The following is an 18,557-nucleotide window of genomic DNA, read 5'->3' on the forward strand; positions in this document are numbered from 1 at the left end:
ACGGGTACTCCGGGAAGGGCACCCTCCTGGGGCTGCAGGCACGGCACACCCACCCACGGGTGCTCTGGGAAGGGTGCCCTCCTGGGGCCACAGGCACGGCACACCCACCCACGGGTACTCTGGGAAGGGTGCCCTCCTGGGGCCGCAGGCACGGCACACCCACCCACGGGTGCTCCGGGAAGGGTGCCCTCCTGGGGCCGCAGGTGTGGCACCTTCCTGGGGCCTCAGGTGTGGCGCACTCCACCCATTAACGCTCTCCATAGACCCGCGGCCTCTCCTTACCCACGGCCAACTGTGACCTCACTCTGCCATACACGGATATCTGCCCAGTGGTTATGTCAGTTAGCCAGGGGCGAGAAGAGGGTCCATGGGCCACTGGAGGCTTCAAGCTGCCATGATGCTGCCAGAGCTGTGGACACCCATCAGCTCCCTAGGGGACGCTCAGCAGGACTCCCGTATACACGTGGCAGACAGCGTGCTCAGCGGGACTCCTGTGTACACGTGGCAGACAGCGTGCTCAGCAGGACTCCTGTACACACGTGTCAGTCAGCGTGTGCACTGACGAACCGTGTGCTCTGTGTTCCTGACCACTCCCTGCACTGCTTGTCCTGCCACTGTCCTCCAGCACCTCCCAGAGAGCAACTCTGGGTTCAAACCCCACAGCCACGGGGACAGCCCTGAGGCCAGCCACGGGGGACAGCCCTGAGGCCAGCCACGGAGGCTAGACACGAAGGACAACCATGAAGGCAGTCACTGAGGCCAGCTGTGTAGACAGCCCTGAAGCCAGCCACGAGGACAGCCGTGAAGGCAGATACGGAGGCCAGCCACGGGAGACAGCCCTGAGGCCAGCCACGGAGCCCAGCCACGAAGGCAGCCACGGAGGTCAGCTGTGGGGACAGCCCTGAGGCCAGCCACGGAGGCCAGCCATGAAGGACAACCATGAAGGCAACCACTGAGGCCAGCTGTGTAGACAGCCCTGAAGCCAGCCACGAGGCCAGCCACAAGGACAGCCGTGAAGGCAGATACGGAGGCCAGCCACGGGGGACAGCCCTGAGATCAGCCACGAGGACAGCCGTGAAGGCAGACACGGAGGCCAGCCACGGGGGACAGCCCTGAGATCAGCCACGAGGACAGCCGTGAAGGCAGATACGGAGGCCAGCCACGGGGGACAGCCCTGAGATCAGCCACGAGGACAGCCGTGAAGGCAGACACGGAGGCCAGCCACGGGGGACAGCCCTGAGATCAGCCACGAGGACAGCCGTGAAGGCAGATACGGAGGCCAGCCACGGGGGACAGCCCTGAGGTCAGCCACGAGGACAGCCGTGAAGGCAGACACGGAGGCCAGCCACGGGGGACAGCCCTGAGATCAGCCACGAGGACAGCCGTGAAGGCAGATACGGAGGCCAGCCACGGGGGATGGCCCTAAGGTCAGCCACGAGGACAGCCGTGAAGGCAGACACGGAGGCCAGCCACGGGGGACGGCCCTGAGGTCAGCCATGGAGGAAGCTGTGAAGGCAGCCGTGAGGACAGTGAGAGCGACAACCACAGCTAGGGAAAGCCTGTGCAACACGTGCACGACACCTGTAGAGCGTCGGGTCCCTCTTGAGAGCGTCAGCACTGACATGTTGCTCCATGAGGCTGTAGAGGAGGATGGGGAGCGACGTGAAGGTGATGTTGTACAGGGTCAGATACGCAGTGTCGTACAGGGTCTGCAGGGAGAGCACGGGGTCACACGGGGTCAGAGGAGACAGCACCTCCAGGGTGCTGCCGGCCCCGGGGAGGTGGGCTCCTGGTTTTGCCACCCTTCAGCCCATGTCTGACAGGCATCTCGGGGCCGTACCCTCAGCAGCACCCTGCTGGCTGCCCCCAGGATTTATTTACAGGTCTGGATGTGGAGCCGACCCCACACTCACCTGCTGTGAAAAGCCACAGAAGAACTGATACAGAAACTGAGGGAAGATGAAACAGACATTCTGCAAAACAAGGACCGATGTGAACTCACAAGGCTCCACCCCAGATGCACCCCAACCCTGGGGAGTGGCTCAGATGGACTGAGTGAGCCATGGGGGCTGCACTGGGGCCGAGATGGGGCAGCTGCTCTCAGAGAGACATGGCCCAGATGGAGCCCAGAATCATGCAGGCACGCCAGGTCTCAAGCACTGCCCGTGCAGGGTGGTGCTGTAAGCGGCGCACTCTCCCCTGGGGTGCTGGGCTGCGAGCCGGCGGGGTCCCTCCCATGGGGTGCTGGGTCCGTGGGCCTGGTGGGGTCCCTCCCATGGGGTGCCGGGTCGTGGGCCGGCCAGGTCCCTCCCCTGGGATGTCGGGTCGCGGGCCTGGTGGGGTCCCTCCCCTGGTGCCGGGTCGCGGGCCTGGTGGGGTCCCTCCCTTGGGGTGCCAGGTCGCGGGCCGGCCGGGTCCCTCCCCTGGGGTGCCGGGTCGTGGGCCAGCTGGGTCCCTCCCCTGGGGTGCCGGGTCGCGGGCCTGGTGGGGTCCCTCCCCTGGGGTGCCGGGTCGCGGGCCTGGTGGGGTCCCTCCCCTGGGGTGCCGGGTCGCAGGCCTGGTGGGGTCCCTCCCTGGGGTGCCGGGTCATGGGCCGGCTGGGTCCCTCCCCTGGGGTGCCGGGTCGCGGGCCTGGTGGGGTCCCTCCCCTGGGGTGCCGGGTCGCGGGCCTGGTGGGGTCCCTCCCCTGGGGTGCCGGGTCGCGGGCCTGGTGGGGTCCCTCCCTGGGGTGCCGGGTCGTGGGCCGGCTGGGTCCCTCCCCTGGGGTGCCGGGTCGCGGGCCGGCCAGGTCCCTCCCCTGGGGTGCCGGGTCGCAGGCCTGGTGGGGTCCCTCCCCTGGGGTGCCGGGTCGTGGGCCGGCTGGGTCCCTCCCCTGGGGTGCCGGGTCGCAGGCCTGGTGGGGTCCCTCCCCTGGGGTGCTGGGTCGCAGGCCTGGTGGGGTCCCTCCCTGGGGTGCCGGGTCATGGGCCGGCTGGGTCCCTCCCCTGGGGTGCCGGGTCGCGGGCCTGGTGGGGTCCCTCCCCTGGGGTGCCGGGTCGCGGGCCTGGTGGGGTCCCTCCCCTGGGGTGCCGGGTCGCGGGCCTGGTGGGGTCCCTCCCTGGGGTGCCGGGTCGTGGGCCGGCTGGGTCCCTCCCCTGGGGTGCCGGGTCGCGGGCCGGCCAGGTCCCTCCCCTGGGGTGCCGGGTCGCAGGCCTGGTGGGGTCCCTCCCCTGGGGTGCCGGGTCGTGGGCCGGCTGGGTCCCTCCCCTGGGGTGCCGGGTCGCAGGCCTGGTGGGGTCCCTCCCCTGGGGTGCCGGGTCGCGGGCCGGCCAGGTCCCTCCCCTGGGGCGCCGGCCCCAGTATCAGTACCTTGTAGAAGAAGTACTGCACAAGCTCCGAGATGCGGATATAGTAGAAGTGCCCGTGGACCAGCAGCATCTTCTTGAGGTGCTTGAACTTGGGGATCGCATAGTCACTGTTCCTGGCGGCCTGGCGGCCTTCCTTCCCAATCACACCTGGAACGGGGGTCCCAACGGACTGTAGGCTCGAGGGGACCAGTCACCACCTGCCGGACCCCATGGAGGTGGCCGGGTGGGCGGATGGCTCACCTATGCCCACCGAGGGGACCAGTCACCACCTGCCGGACCCCATGGAGGTGGCCGGTGGGCGGATGGCTCACCTATGCCCACGTGGGCCTCCAGAATCATGCTGACATCATTCGCGCCGTCACCGATGGCTAAGGTGATGGGGTGCTCTTTTGAAAATTTGATTAACTTCACAATCTGAAAAGGAAGCAAAGGCACAGTCGTCCTCCCCCACCTTCGCTCCAGGCTCCTGCACCGGGCAGGCCAAAGGGCTCGGCGGCTTACAGCGCGTCAACCCTCACTCCCTGCTCTGTGCGGGCCCCATCCAGCAGAAAGCCAGCCGAGCTCAGCACCAGCGGCTCCCACACACCGAGCGAGGGTTCAGGAGCAGCTGCTTCTCAGCTGTTCCAAATGCCCCTTTAAAGCCCGGTTTATGGTGCTGACGTGGAACAGTGCTTTAATCTTTCATCTGTCCTGTGCATCAAAGTCTGGTAGCTCCAGTGAGGAGTGGCCCCGGGAGGGTGTCGGCGGCTCCCTGTCAGGGTGAGGGCGATGCAGTGACTTGTGGCCCCCCAAGCCAGCGGGAATCTGGACACAGGGACCCTGGGACCGCCATCCAGCCAGCGAGGGCTGTGCTAGGCTTGTGGACATCAGAAGGACTCCTCACATATCCCACAAGGCTGCTCCAAGACCCTGGGCTCTCAGGTGTGTCCCTGCAGACACACGCTGGTGGGCATGACTCTGACTGCGTATTGTAGGGACACCCCTCTGGGCATGTAAGGAGACGTGCCCACCTGACGTGCTCAGGCAGAAAGCCCTGGCGCCCATGGGTGGCCCTTCTGCCTGCCTTCATCTCCCACCTAGAGCGTCACCTCACAGAGGCTGCTGGGTTCCTGAGCCAGGGGCACTTGCTGACAGGGCCTCTGCTCAGGGTGGACAGCTCGCCTGCCTTGGTGTCTACCTTCCAGGGGTCACTCGCCAGACCTTTACAGACCGTGGCAGGGGTGTGTGGGGCAGAGCCGGGGCCGACCTGAGCCTTCTGCAGGGGCGCCATGCGGCAGCACAGCACGGCGCTGCAGTTACGACAGATCTCCAGGAAGAGCTCGCGGTAGTTGCTGCTGCTGCCTTCCTCCCGTGGCTTCATCACCATGGACAGTGCTGCCCCGTCGATGATCAGCCCGTAGTCCTGCACGTCCGCCGAGAGGCTGTAGGGTGATACGGGAGGGGAAGACGGCCCTCAGTCACCACTCCTTGTGCAGCTCTGGGTCCCTGCAGGGGCCCGGGACACAGGGGTACACCTCTGTCCCATGCACTCTCATAGCAGGACACACACACGTGTGTCCAGGGACCAAGGAAGTGGGGGGTTTATTAGTACATGGCTTGCTCTGTCTGTACACACAGCCCTGCAAGAGCAACACCTCCTGGCTCCTCCCCCAGCTCTGATCCGCCCATCAGTCCCGCGGTGACTGTCGGGTGAGAAGGCGGAGCCAGGGTGCTCAGCCCCCAGCGGGGGTGCCCACCTGGACAGAGGGTCCCTGGTGAGGCTGCCGCTGTGGCGCAGCACCGTCTTGCTCAGCTCGAACAGCACATCATGCAGGCTCTGCTCCTCCATCTTCTTGGTGGTCAGCTCCAGCAGCTGCGTGTTCCTCCGGAACAGCTTGCAGGCATAGCAGGTGGCGGCCGCCGTCTCCATCTTGTCCCCAGTGAGGACCCACACCTTGATCCCCGCTTTCTGCAGCGCCTCGATGGTGTCGGCCGCTTTCTCCTGCAGCCTGTGAAGGTACAAGCCAAATGCCTCGGGCAGATGTCGGCGGAGGAGGGCACTGGGCTGGCATGAGCACCAACATGGAACCCGATCCTGCAGCCCACTTCCGGGGCCCACCAAGGCCAGGGCTGGACCTGGGCTCCCATGGGGCTGGCTACTTCCTGGGCATTTGGTGTCTGACCTGCTACTCTGTTGTGGGTAAAATGTTTTAGCCGTCAGAGAGAAACGGGACCAAGCAGAAAAGCACACGGCGGCCCACTCAGCACAGGCGGCATCATCTCCGCGACACGGTGTCGTCCCTGTCACCGGGAACCTTACCGGTCCTCCACCGCGGTGGCCCCAAGCAGAACCAGGTCTCTTTCTATCTGCTCGTAGGCTTCCGCCAGCTTCTTCTCCCGGTCCTGCAGCGCCACCTTGGCGGCCTGGAGCAGCCTGCACACGCCCTCATACTCCTCCGGGGTGAGCCTCTTGTAGGCAACACACAGCGTCCGCAGTCCCTCCTGCAGAACGTGCAGAGGGGTCCCTGCTCAGATGTCCTGCTGGGGTGTCCCTAGGCTGCAGACCCAGAGGGGCCTTCCAGTGTGTTCCCGCCACCTGTCCAGGATGCTACAGACATCCTGAGGGATTGAGGCAGCCACTGCGGCCAGAATGTCAGAACACGTGGGCTCCATCCTCACACGGAGGATGGGGCCACCCACGGGACACACCCACAGGGGCCTTCCTCACACGGAGAACGGGGCCACCCACAGCACCCGCCCTGCCACCCCCGTGACTCACCACTGCGTTCCGCTCCACCCTGGCCCGGATCTGCTCCACTTTGCCTTCAATAACTCTGGGAAATATGGAAGAGTCTGCTCCCTTGCAGAAAAGGTAAATTTCTCCTGTACAACAATTAGGTGTGATTTACTCACCTCCAGGGATGCCGATTTTCCACATTATGCTATTGTTAAAACAAACAAGCCAGCAATCAGATGCTGGGCCACTGCAGCACCTGAATCATTAGCGGAGACTGGAGTCAGCCGGCCCTGGAGCCTGCCATAACCCCGCACTCCACTTCCGCCTGTCTCGAGAGAGAAGGGTGATGGAGCCCTGGTGCATGGCCAACTCCCCTGGGCACAGCGCCCAGGCACAGGGTCAAGGTGCCCTCCCGCACACAGCCCCAGGCTGCCCTGTGCGCCCTCATGGCATCAGGAACTGGTCTGAGCACGGTCCCTGAGTGGAGCCCAAACACACATGTGCAGTTCCTACATGCTCTCAGTCCCTGGGTGAGTGGAGACAGACAAGGGTTACCATGGAGACATCACTGTGCTTTGCCCTGCAACTGCCCATGGGGACAAACCATGCCTGGCATGAGCTGCCCTAGCAGGCTGTGTCAGGAGGCGGGGCTTTGCAGGAGCTAGAAGGTGGACCAGCAAGCTGAAGTACAAGTTGCTCCTTTTCTAAGCCGGGAGCTCGCAGCTGCACTGGGGCTGGGAGGAGCGGGCTCAGCACTCCTGCAGGGCCCAGGACAGGGATGGAGAGTCCTGGTCAAGGTAATGACTGTGACCTCTCCCTCAACCTGCAAAGGGTGCCCCTCCCATGTGCAGCGGGACAGGCCCCTGGGAATGCCATGGGGTACACTACACAACCTCCTCAGGTGGCCTAGGCAGCCTTGATGCTGAAGGCTGAGAGGGCAGCTGGGGCCTCAGGAAGCGCTGGACAGAGCTGCTGCCTGACTCCGTGACCAGGTGTTTGCGCAAAGAACCAGGTGTTGGGTGCAAGTGAGCAGGTGCCACCTGGAGAGGTGTCTGCAGGCCCAGCCAGACGGGTCAAGGTGGCCCTTGTGGTGTCTGCTGGGCAGGGCAGGGCCTGGCCGTGGCCAGAGCACTCACCCAGTGTGCCCTGCCATGACGTCCTGGGTGCACGGCTTTGAGCGCAAAGCTCCAGGTTTGTCATTCTTAGTGGGGACAAGCTGTTATGGCCATCTGATGACCGACAAGATCCATGGCTTTGTGTCCTCCATCTGACCGGGGCAGTTGACAAACCCTGGTTGCCTTTTCTGAAGCCATGGCACGGAGCAGGGGCCCACGGGAGCCATATCACATGGTGGGGACACGTGATAAGAAGCACAGTCCCCAGCCAGTGTGCCATGACAAACTTGGAGAAGGAATTTGGGCTGCCAATCAGAACGCACGCTCTCAGGGCCAGGAGCCTGGACCTCACCATTAGACAAAGCAACCACCATGGCCGGGCACGGCGCAGGGTCCAAAAAGACAACTACCTGTGGCAGATTTCACAATCACACTCATCCGCCTCCTCACGGAGTCAAAACTCAAAACTTCCAGCAACTCGAACCTGAAAAAGAAAAATGACAATCCCTTCCCACCTGTGTCCCCATGCTGCCAACACAGGTTGTGGTCAGGCACCCTGCGGGGACTGGTCAGTGTGAGCACGGCACAGCACACATGCCCATCCTGGGACCAGTGCCCCAGGCTCACTCCCACACGCTCGCCAGGCTGCGTGGTACTGGCAATGCAGGGAACAGCTCAGCACTCCCATGGCATCCCTGAGCTATTTTAAGTTTCTTATGAAGCCCAGTGAGTGCCCGTGAGGCCCAACACTGCACTCCTCACCCGCCCTCACCTGGCCTTGCTTCCCTGCTCACTGCGAGGGGCTGTGAGCCAGACATGCAGCTGCCAAGAGCAGGACAGGGCAGCCAAGGCCAGCCTGGCCCTGCAGTGCTGGGTGCTGCCTGTGCCGCAGGCCCTACGGGCATCCAGGCCATGAAGTCTGCTCACTGTCCTCTCACAGAGGCTGCAACATACTACAAGCCTGGAGAGCGCCTGCACTGAAACCCAGACAAGAGCTCAATTTTGGATGAAATTATCAGATGAATTTTTTCTCCTTGTACATCAGTGTGTGTTGCTAAAGGAAAAGGTCCCGTCCTTGTGGGAGTCCTGCTCCCCCTGCTTCCACTTCAATCTAACATTTCCAGAACATCCCACGGCACACCTGAGGCTGTAACTGGCAAGAGTTAAAGACTTCCAGAGCATTCCACGGCCTGTCAGGGCTGTGCTGGGGAAGAAGCTGGGTCCCAGTCACGTGCCAGCGCTCACCTCTCGATGTCACTCTCCCTGTTGAGCAGCTCCATGTAGTTGTCCTTCAGCCTCAGGTACGTGAAGCCAAGCCTGCAGAGGAGCGGGCCCGGTCAGCCCCGGCCTTGCGGCCCGGGGACAGGGCGTCTCTCACTTGGTGAGACACAGCCAGCGTGACAAACAGGTTGTGAACCACATGCTGAAGTCGGGAAGCTGTCAAGGTGGGGGTGGGGCTGTCCCTGCTCTTAGAACAGGCTTTGAGCCCAGTGTCCACCAAGGCTGTGGGCCTCAGCTGTGGTCACAGACAGCAGCTTCTGTAACTACAGAACCAGCTTCTAGAACATGTCAGCTGACCACAGGGATACCGTCTGTCTGTACAGCCAGCTGTGTAGGATGCAGCATTGGTATGACAAGGTCCCCAGGCACATGGGGGTTCCCCTGGGACACACAGCTGAGAGGTGGGGTCCCCTGGGGCACACAGCTGAGAAGTGGGGTCCCCTGGGGCACACAGCTCCCTAAGAGAGGTGGAGGGTCACATAAGTGCACAGCTCTGCTCCAGCTTGACAGTGCAAGTGCTCCCAGCTCTTGGTGCACCTGCCACACACGGGCAAGACACCCGACACAAGGACCTTGAGGTGCCTGCCGAGCTGTGCTCTCACTAGACACAGCGCAAGGAGGCCACGGGAGGCACCTGGACTGCCCTGACCACGTGGCTCCCAAGGGCATGCATTTCCTTACACACGAGGAGACAACTGTGCAGACAATGGCAGACGGTTCTGCCGTCCACACCCTGCTCTCCTCTGCCCAGCCTTGCTCACTTTGGGGTCAGGCAGGGGAGAAGGGAGTGAGACCTGGCACCAATGGAATGCCGTATGTCACTGCCAGCGGTACAGGGGTCATGAGCACCGTGGTGGGCACGGATGTGGCTTCCAAGACGCAGCTACCACGGGGCTGGGAATAGATGCCCCAAGGCTGCTGGACTAGCCCCACCCCGACAGTGACACACACCTCTGTACTCCCTCCACCAGTGCCACCTCGTCGGGCGACGATGAGATGTACACGCAGGACTTCCCCGAGTCTGGTGACTTCCTGGGCCCATCCACATCATCGTCGTCCTTCACCTGGACAGTGTGGCACAGGCAGAGAGCCCGGAAGAACAACTCCTCTCGCTCCTGAAACGGCACAGCCCAGGACAGATGTCCACGCCTCTGCCTGCAGTGACCATGGAGAGCAGGGACAGCCTGGTATCTCATGCAGCAAATGAGGACGAAGAACTGTGGGTGGCTGAGGCAGATGCCAAGAGGGACAGCGCCATGCCAAGCAGTCAGGTCAGCACACGTGCTCCTGAGCCTCCCTGGCTCGGTTGGCCTGTGCCCTGGCCCTGCAGATGGCTACATTCACCCCACGATGGCCCACATGGCATGCAGAGCACCTGCCACAGACCAACAATGCCACACTTCACCTGCAAACCAACTCTCAGGCAGGTCCCTTCAGCAGCACTGCAGCTACAGACATCAGCATTTAGCAGGGAGAGTGATGCTCGTGTGAGCATGTGTCTTTGTGTGTCCTATGTGTGATCCTGGGTGTGTGGGAGTGTAAGCGTGTGATGTGCTCCTGGGCATGTGGGAGTGTAAGCGTGTGATGTGCTCCTGGGCGTGTGTGGGTGTAAGCGTGTGATGTGCTCCTGGGCATGTGGGAGTGTAAGCGTGTGATGTGCTCCTGGGCGTGTGGGAGTGTAAGCGTGTGATGTGCTCCTGGGTGTATGGGAGTGTAAGCGTGTGATGTGCTCCTGGGCATGTGGGAGTGTAAGCGTGTGATGTGCTCCTGGGCGTGTGTGGGAGTGTGTGAGCGTGTGATGTGCTCCTGGGCGTGTGGGAGTGTAAGCGTGTGATGTGCTCCTGGGCGTGTGTGGGTGTAAGCGTGTGATGTGCTCCTGGGCATGTGGGAGTGTAAGCGTGTGATGTGCTCCTGGGCGTGTGTGGGTGTAAGCGTGTGATGTGCTCCTGGGCATGTGGGAGTGTAAGCGTGTGATGTGCTCCTGGGCGTGTGTGGGTGTAAGCGTGTGATGTGCTCCTGGGCATGTGGGAGTGTAAGCATGTGATGTGCTCCTGGGCATGTGGGAGTGTAAGTGTGTGATGTGCTCCTGGGCATGTGGGAGTGTAAGTGTGATGTGCTCCTGGGCATGTGGGAGTGTAAGCGTGTGATGTGCTCCTGGGCGTGTGTGGGTGTAAGCGTGTGATGTGCTCCTGGGCATGTGGGAGTGTAAGCGTGTGATGTGCTCCTGGGCATGTGGGAGTGTAAGCGTGTGATGTGCTCCTGGGCATGTGGGAGTGTAAGCGTGTGATGTGCTCCTGGGCGTGTGTGGGTGTAAGCATGTGATGTGCTCCTGGGCGTGTGTGGGTGTAAGCGTGTGATGTGCTCCTGGGCATGTGTGGGTGTAAGCGTGTGATGTGCTCCTGGGCATGTGGGAGTGTAAGTGTGTGATGTGCTCCTGGGCATGTGGGAGTGTAAGCGTGTGATGTGCTCCTGGGCATGTGGGAGTGTAAGCGTGTGATGTGATCCTGGGCATGTGGGAGTGTAAGTGTGTGATGTGCTCCTGGGCGTGTGTGGGTGTAAGCGTGTGATGTGCTCCTGGGTGTATGGGAGTGTAAGCGTGTGATGTGCTCCTGGGCATGTGGGAGTGTAAGCGTGTGATGTGATCCTGGGCATGTGGGAGTGTAAGTGTGTGATGTGCTCCTGGGCGTGTGTGGGTGTAAGCGTGTGATGTGCTCCTGGGCATGTGGGAGTGTAAGCGTGTGATGTGCTCCTGGGCGTGTCTGGGTGTAAGCGTGTGATGTGCTCCTGGGCATGTGGGAGTGTAAGCGTGTGATGTGCTCCTGGGCATGTGGGAGTGTAAGCGTGTGATGTGCTCCTGGGCGTGTGTGGGTGTAAGCGTGTGATGTGCTCCTGGGCGTGTGTGGGTGTAAGCGTGTGATGTGCTCCTGGGCATGTGTGGGTGTAAGCGTGTGATGTGCTCCTGGGCATGTGGGAGTGTAAGTGTGTGATGTGCTCCTGGGCATGTGGGAGTGTAAGCGTGTGATGTGCTCCTGGGCATGTGGGAGTGTAAGCGTGTGATGTGATCCTGGGCATGTGGGAGTGTAAGTGTGTGATGTGCTCCTGGGCGTGTGTGGGTGTAAGCGTGTGATGTGCTCCTGGGTGTATGGGAGTGTAAGCGTGTGATGTGCTCCTGGGCATGTGGGAGTGTAAGCGTGTGATGTGATCCTGGGCATGTGGGAGTGTAAGTGTGTGATGTGCTCCTGGGCGTGTGTGGGTGTAAGCGTGTGATGTGCTCCTGGGCATGTGGGAGTGTAAGCGTGTGATGTGCTCCTGGGTGTGTGGGAGTGTAAGCGTATGATGTGCTCCTGGGCGTGTGTGGGTGTAAGCGTGTGATGTGCTCCTGGGCGTGTGTGGGTGTAAGCGTGTGATGTGCTCCTGGGCATGTGGGAGTGTAAGCGTGTGATGTGCTCCTGGGCATGTGGGAGTGTAAGCATGTGATGTGCTCCTGGGTGTGTGGGAGTGTAAGCGTGTGATGTGCTCCTGGGTGTATGGGAGTGTAAGTGTGTGATGTGCTCCTGGGCATGTGGGAGTGTAAGCGTGTGATGTGCTCCTGGGCATGTGGGAGTGTAAGCGTGTGATGTGCTCCTGGGCATGTGGGAGTGTAAGCGTGTGATGTGCTCCTGGGCGTGTGTGGGTGTAAGCGTGTGATGTGCTCCTGGGCATGTGGGAGTGTAAGTGTGTGATGTGCTCCTGGGTATATGGGAGTGTAAGCGTGTGATGTGATCCTGGGCGTGTGTGGGTGTAAGCGTGTGATGTGCTCCTGGGCATGTGTGGGTGTAAGCGTGTGATGTGCTCCTGGGCATGTGGGAGTGTAAGCGTGTGGGTGTGCTCCTGGGTGTATGGGAGTGTAAGTGTGTGGGTGTGCTCCTGGGCATGTGGGAGTATAAGTCTGTAGGTATGCTCCTGGGCGTGTGTGGGTGTAAGCGTGTGGGTGTGCTCCTGGGTGTATGGGAGTGTAAGTGTGTGGGTGTGCTCCTGGGCATGTGGGAGTATAAGTCTGTAGGTATGCTCCTGGGCGTGTGTGGGTGTAAGCGTGTGGGTGTGCTCCTGGGCATGTGGGAGTGTAAGCGTGTGGGTGTGCTCCTGGGTGTATGGGAGTGTAAGTGTGTGATGTGCTCCTGGGCATGTGGGAGTGTAAGCGTGTGATGTGCTCCTGGGCATGTGGGAGTGTAAGCGTGTGGTGTGCTCCTGGGTGTGTGGGAGTGTAAGCGTGTGATGTGCTCCTGGGCGTGTGTGGGTGTAAGCGTGTGGGTGTGCTCCTGGGTGTATGGGAGTGTAAGCGTGCATGTTTGCATGTGCTGTGTGTGGGAGCTGACTGGGTTTACACACATGCTGTATGCTCACTCTGCTCTTTTGGTCTAGATCTCTCAGGCTCCCCTCTGAAGGGCAGCTGACTCAGTCTCTCAGCAAAGCCCACATGGGATCCCTCTACTTGTGAATTAAGCTTGCAGTCGCATACGTGGGCATTACAAATGCAGCCGGCGCCACCCAGTGGGGTGCCCGTCACTCACCCGGCCGCTGCCACTGGGGGAGGAATCAATCATCTCGATCCCTGAGGAGTCGGGTAGCACCTGTCCATTGCAGATGACATGGGGGACATAGACATGGCCCTCGACGCAGCACTCCTTGAATTCCATATTGTTCTCCGTGAGTGTGCCTGTCTTGTCTGTGAACACATACTCCACCTGCGGGCAGCACACACCTTGGACATGAGAGGGAAAGCAGCGGCCGCTGTGCCCTGGCCCCACATCTGGCACCTCTTGGTGGAGCTGGGGCTTCCTCCATTCAGATGGACGGCACAAGGTCCTGCGATCAAAGGCCAGGAGAGGACAGACTCCTGGTGACGTCCTGGACCTCAAAGCTCTCCATGCCACAGGACATGGGGGCCAGTCTGCCCCCAACACCCAGTCTTAGGAGAGGCAGGTGAGTGGGAGGTGAAGTCAGGGCACACAGGGTCAGCAGCAGAGGGAAGCCCAGCCTGCATCCCCCCTTTCTGTGCCTTGCAGGAACATGTTCTTGGAAACCTGTGGTAGGATCTGCCACTCCGTGGAGGGCTTGGTTCCAACAAATGAACTATAGGTGCACGACTTGATCAGTCAGTCCCAATCCCTGCCATCCGGGTGTCTGTTCACCAGCCTCCCAGGGTGGCCCTGGGGAGGGCTGCACCTGCATCCGTGATGGTCGGCAATAACCTGCACCTGCCAGGTGGCCCCTGCTTCCCACAGACCTCTGGATCTGACAGAGGAACAGCAGGGGCTGAGCAGCCGAGTGGCCTGCCCAGCTGCAGCTAAGCAATGAGGGCCTGGATGATGCACCCCCAGCTGTCACCCTCCTACCCCTTCCTCTGCTGCAGCTCACACCAGCTGCTCACACAAGCAAACTGAGGCCTGGGGAGCGAGGGGGCCTTGGACGTCTCAGGGCCGGTGTGGACAGCACCCCCACTCTGGGTCCTCCACCCGCTCCTAAGCTCCACTGCGGCCTGTCCTCAGGATTTTTGTCAGGAACACCGGGGGATGTTCCCACTATCCCATCTGTGGGACACCCTCCATTCCTCACCCCTGCCCCGCTGAGCTCGACCCTGTTTGCCATTGCAGTGGGAGTCACAGCCCTGCCCCTTCCATTGTGAATGGCTCTACCTGCAGACATGGGCTGGGAACAGCAGGAAGGCCCCTTAGGCTCAGATGCCAAGCGACCTGCCTTTCCTGGGCCAGGACGGGCTGCACACAGATGAGGCAGTCACTCCCAGATGCTGTGAAGGCTGTCCACTGTCCACTCCCTCTTCATCTGCCCCCCATCACCCCATTTCACAGATGAGGATGTGCTGTGGCAATGAGGTGGCCTGCCAGAACGCACGCCAGTCACTGCAGGGCGGGGACTGCCTGCAGCATTCTGAACTCGCCACACACCATGTCCTCAAAACTCTTACCAAGTCCAGGCCTGCACCTCCTCAAAACCAGGCCAGCCCATCCACTGTGGGGACACCCCTTCACTGCCAGACTGGCCCATCCACTGTGGGGACACCCCGTCACTGCCAGGTCAGCCCATCCACTGTGGGGACACCCCGTCACTGCCAGGTCAGCCCATCCACTACAGGGATACCCCGTCACTGCCAGGTCAGCTCATCCACTGTGGGGACACCCCGTCACTGCCAGGTCAGCCCATCCACTGTGGGGACACCCCTTCACTGCCAGACTGGCCCATCCACTGTGGGGACACCCCGTCACTGCCAGGTCAGCCCATCCACTGTGGGGACACCCCGTCACTGCCAGGTCAGCCCATCCACTACAGGGATACCCCGTCACTGCCAGGTCAGCCCATCCACTGTGGGGACACCCCGTCACTGCCAGGTCAGCCCATCCACTACAGGGATACCCCGTCACTGCCAGACCGGCCCGTCCACTGTGGGGACACCCCTTCACTGCCAGACTGGCCCATCCACTGTGGGGAGACCCCGTCACTGCCAGGTCAGCTCATCCACTGTGGGGACACCCCGTCACTGCCAGGTCAGCCCATCCACTACAGGGACACCCCGTCACTGCCAGGTCAGCTCATCCACTGTGGGGACACCCCGTCACTGCCAGGTCAGCCCATCCACTACAGGGATACCCCGTCACTGCCAGACCGGCCCGTCCACTGTGGGGATACCCCTTCACTGCCAGACTGGCCCATCCACTGTAGGGACACCCCTTCACTGCCAGACTGGCCCATCCACTGTGGGGACACCCCTTCACTGCCAGACTGGCCCATCCACTACAGGGACACCCCGTCACTGCCAGGTCAGCTCATCCACTGTGGGGACACCCCGTCACTGCCAGGTCAGCCCATCCACTGTGGGGACACCCCGTCACTGCCAGGTCAGCCCATCCACTACAGGGATACCCCGTCACTGCCAGACCGGCCCGTCCACTGCGGGGATACCCTGTCACTGCCAGGCCAGCCCGTCCGCTGCGGGGACACCCCATCATGGCCTGGGACAGGGCACAGAGCCTGTGCAGTTGGCACTTAACATGGTGGCTGGCATTTCCATATTGGCCCCTCCTCCACTGAGAACACCTGTGGACCAGTTCCCATAAACCAGCCAAAAACAGACCACACAGCAGCGCTGATGTTTGCTCCTGCCTGTCACCTAACAGTCACGTTGGGAAAACTTCCAGTGACTCCTCAAGCCACTGGACTGATCCCTGGGGGACCTAGATACACGGCACGTATCTCGTGGAACCCTGACACCTGGACAGACGGTGTGGGTGCAGGTGTCAGTAAACCACGAGAGGCCTCGGGTACACACCTGCCCCAGTTCTTCGTTGAGATCAGACGTGTTCACCAGAGGCCCTTCGCCTGTCTCCTCGTCAAACATGTCCTCATCCCAGGTGATGAAGTAGGACCCGAGGAACTTCTGCATCTCTACTGTGACGTACATGGACACCGGGATGATGTAGTTGAAGAGGACCATGAAGGCCAGGAAGTCGGTGAAGGCCCTGAGGAACTGGGACAGAAGAAGGTCAGCGCCTGCAGCAAAGGCGTGTGTGAGGTCAGGGCCTGAGCACAGCGCCCTCTGCAGGCCACATGAGGCTGTGAGGTCGGGGCCTGGGCACAGCGCCCTCTGCAGGCCACATGACATGGTCAGGGCTTGGGCACAGCACCCTCTGCAGGCCACATGAGGCTGTGAGGTCAGGGCCTGGGCACAGTGCCCTCTGCAGGCTACATGACATGGTCAGGGCCTGGGCACAATGCCTTCTACAGGCAACATGAGAGTGTGAGGTCAGGGCCTGGGCACAGTGCCCTCTGCAGGCCACATGACATGGTCAGGGCCTGGGCACAGCACCCTCTGCAGGCCACATGAGGCTGTGAGGTCAGGGCCTGGGCACAGCACCCTCTGCAGGCTACATAGGATGAGAAATCAGGGCCTGGGCACAGTGCCCTCTGCAGGCTACATGACATGGTTAGGGCCTGGGCACAGCGCCCTCTGCAGGCTACATAGGATGAGAAATCAGGGCCTGGGCACAGTGCCCTCTGCAGGCTACATGACATGGTCAGGGCCTGGGCACAGTGCCCTCTGCAGACACAGGTGTCTCTGAGGGCCCTACATGTGGCTTTTTCCCTTGAATTATTACAAAGTCAACAACTGGCACTGAGGACCCCTGTGAGCAGGTGTGTAAGGTGCCATCTCACGAGAGCCTGTGCTGGGAGAGCAGCCAGGCATGCTGAGCACTCCAGCATGTGCTCTGCGATCACTAAGTGTTAGTAAATCATGGCTCCCTTGCTCCACCCTCCACCCAACTGCAAATGGTACCCAGCAGGTGGCTCTTCCTACCAGATTCCTCTGGCGCTCGGCCTCAGTCTTCTGGTTGTACCAGGGCTCGTCGCGGAAGGGTGCACTCTGCCACACATACTTGAGCACCGTGTTGATGAGCGCCTTGCTGATGAGGATGCACAGGTACACAACGAGGAACACGTTCATGGACCTGCAACGAGGGGTCGTGGGAGGACTGCGCCAGTACCTGGCCACCAGGAGCCTACAGTCCCTTCTTCCCTGTCACAGGAGGGGTATGCCTACAGCACGTGCACAAGCTGCTGTGGTAGGAAGGCAGACACACACCCACGTGTGTCCATGTGCAAATGCACTCACAGGTTGCAGGGAACAGGACCGAGAGGGTGGTCACCATGTGAGGGCTGGCAAGGACCCCAAGTATCAGGTCCCCTGACCACCTCGGGACAACCAGAGTCACACCAGCTACAGGGTGGCACGGCTGCTATGCAAAGGAGGTGCCCTCAGCAGGAAGAGGCCAGCCTGGGCTCAGGGCTTCCCAACACGGGGCTGGGCTCAGGGCTCCCAGACTTTGGCCTCGACTAGGGGTCAGAGTCACAGGCTTGCGCAGGAGTTTGGGGCTTCCACACTTGTGGAGGTTTCATAGTCTGTCCCTGTAACCTGGCGGGCATAGACACACTGGATCAAGTCCTGTTACAGTTGTCCCTGCCCCAGCTGGCCCGAGGTCCATGACCATGCTTGCTCAGTGTGGCCGGGAATCCACTCCCATAAAGCCATGGGCCTTGCTCCTTGCTAAATTCTCTGGAAGCTACTGGTCTGTCCACTAGAAGGAGGTGACATGTCAGCCAAGGGCTTGGAAACAAAAGCTGGCCTGGGCCTTACTTCTCCACTGCAGACCTCTTCTGGGACTTGGACTGGTAGTTCAGAGCCATCTTGGTCTCCATGCCAGTGTAAATGGCAACACCTGCGGAGCAGAAGGCGTGCCATGAGGACGAGGCAGGTGCTGTGCCCATCCTGGGGGTCACTCATGGTGGTGGGGGAATGGGTCTTGGTTAGGGAATCAGAGTGGACTTCAACTGGCCTCCAGAACCCTGATTGGAGCCTGCTCATCAAGTGGCTGTTTCACTAGGGGGGCTCTCGGTGGGACACCTGCATGTCTGTCATCTATGACCCACCTCAAAGGGCAGGGACCAGCAAAGAAAGGACCTTCCCTGGGCACAGTGTCTGATGCTCATGCTGCACCCTAGCACCCGACTCATGGCTGTTCTGAGCTGCCCCTGCCCCCTGCCCCAGGTGGCCCAAGACCTGCGAGCAGAGACTGGGACAGGTCGCCACCACGCAGCTGAGCCAGAGGCAGGCCACAGCTGTGCAGCCGAGCTGGGGACAGGCCACGGCCGTGCAGCCAAGCCGGGAACAGGCTGCCACCCCACAGCTGAGCCTGGCTTCAGGCAGCTGCAGGACTCAGATCCAACCCCCAATCAGATTCCTACCAAAGATTTTCTCAGTGTTCTTTAGCGTGGCTCCTCTGAGAAGCAGATTCTCCGATCCCAGTGGCCTGTGAGGACGAGGGGTGGGGGATCAGGATCAGCAGGAAGAGGGGGTGGCGGGCAGACCCAGAAAGGTGGGACAGACCTACTGACCGGGTCCGAGTGAGCCAATGAGAATGCCACAAGTGGGCGGGGGACAGGTGCTCACAGGTGGGTGTGCCTGTGCCCACACATGGGCCACTGCCCAGCTGGGCCTGGTTGAGGCAGGGCCTCCCAGGAGGGCCTGTGCTGCTTGTCCATGTGAGG

At 61.4% G+C, this 18,557-nt stretch overlaps 1 protein-coding gene across 6 annotated transcripts in view; it reads right to left on the reverse strand.

Moving 5' to 3' along the window:
* ATP11A (ATPase phospholipid transporting 11A) overlaps positions 1-18,557 on the reverse strand; it is a 60,821-nt gene that overhangs the window by 11,402 nt on the left and 30,862 nt on the right. For all 6 annotated transcript variants that reach the window (XR_005884910.1, XR_005884909.1, XM_040991123.1 and 3 more), the window contains exons 9-24: positions 18,255-18,319; positions 17,647-17,728; positions 16,810-16,960; positions 15,784-15,981; positions 13,010-13,183; positions 9,411-9,574; positions 8,424-8,495; positions 7,589-7,662; positions 6,106-6,209; positions 5,647-5,828; positions 5,084-5,335; positions 4,594-4,768; positions 3,659-3,761; positions 3,349-3,494; positions 1,914-1,973; positions 1,582-1,709 (exon numbers count right to left, since the gene is read on the reverse strand). Coding sequence is in view for 4 of the 6 variants with exons in the window: in XM_040991123.1 (XP_040847057.1) it covers positions 1,582-1,709; positions 1,914-1,973; positions 3,349-3,494; positions 3,659-3,761; positions 4,594-4,768; positions 5,084-5,335; positions 5,647-5,828; positions 6,106-6,209; positions 7,589-7,662; positions 8,424-8,495; positions 9,411-9,574; positions 13,010-13,183; positions 15,784-15,981; positions 16,810-16,960; positions 17,647-17,728; positions 18,255-18,319 (2,130 nt within the window). In the remaining 2 variants the exon portion in view is untranslated. The remainder of the gene's footprint in view (positions 1-1,581; positions 1,710-1,913; positions 1,974-3,348; positions 3,495-3,658; positions 3,762-4,593; positions 4,769-5,083; positions 5,336-5,646; positions 5,829-6,105; positions 6,210-7,588; positions 7,663-8,423; positions 8,496-9,410; positions 9,575-13,009; positions 13,184-15,783; positions 15,982-16,809; positions 16,961-17,646; positions 17,729-18,254; positions 18,320-18,557) is intronic.

Source organism: Ochotona curzoniae, unplaced genomic scaffold, assembly GCF_017591425.1.
Source record: "Ochotona curzoniae isolate NIBS_2020 unplaced genomic scaffold, NIBS_Ocur_1.0 contig_64, whole genome shotgun sequence".
Taxonomy (NCBI): domain Eukaryota; kingdom Metazoa; phylum Chordata; class Mammalia; order Lagomorpha; family Ochotonidae; genus Ochotona; species Ochotona curzoniae.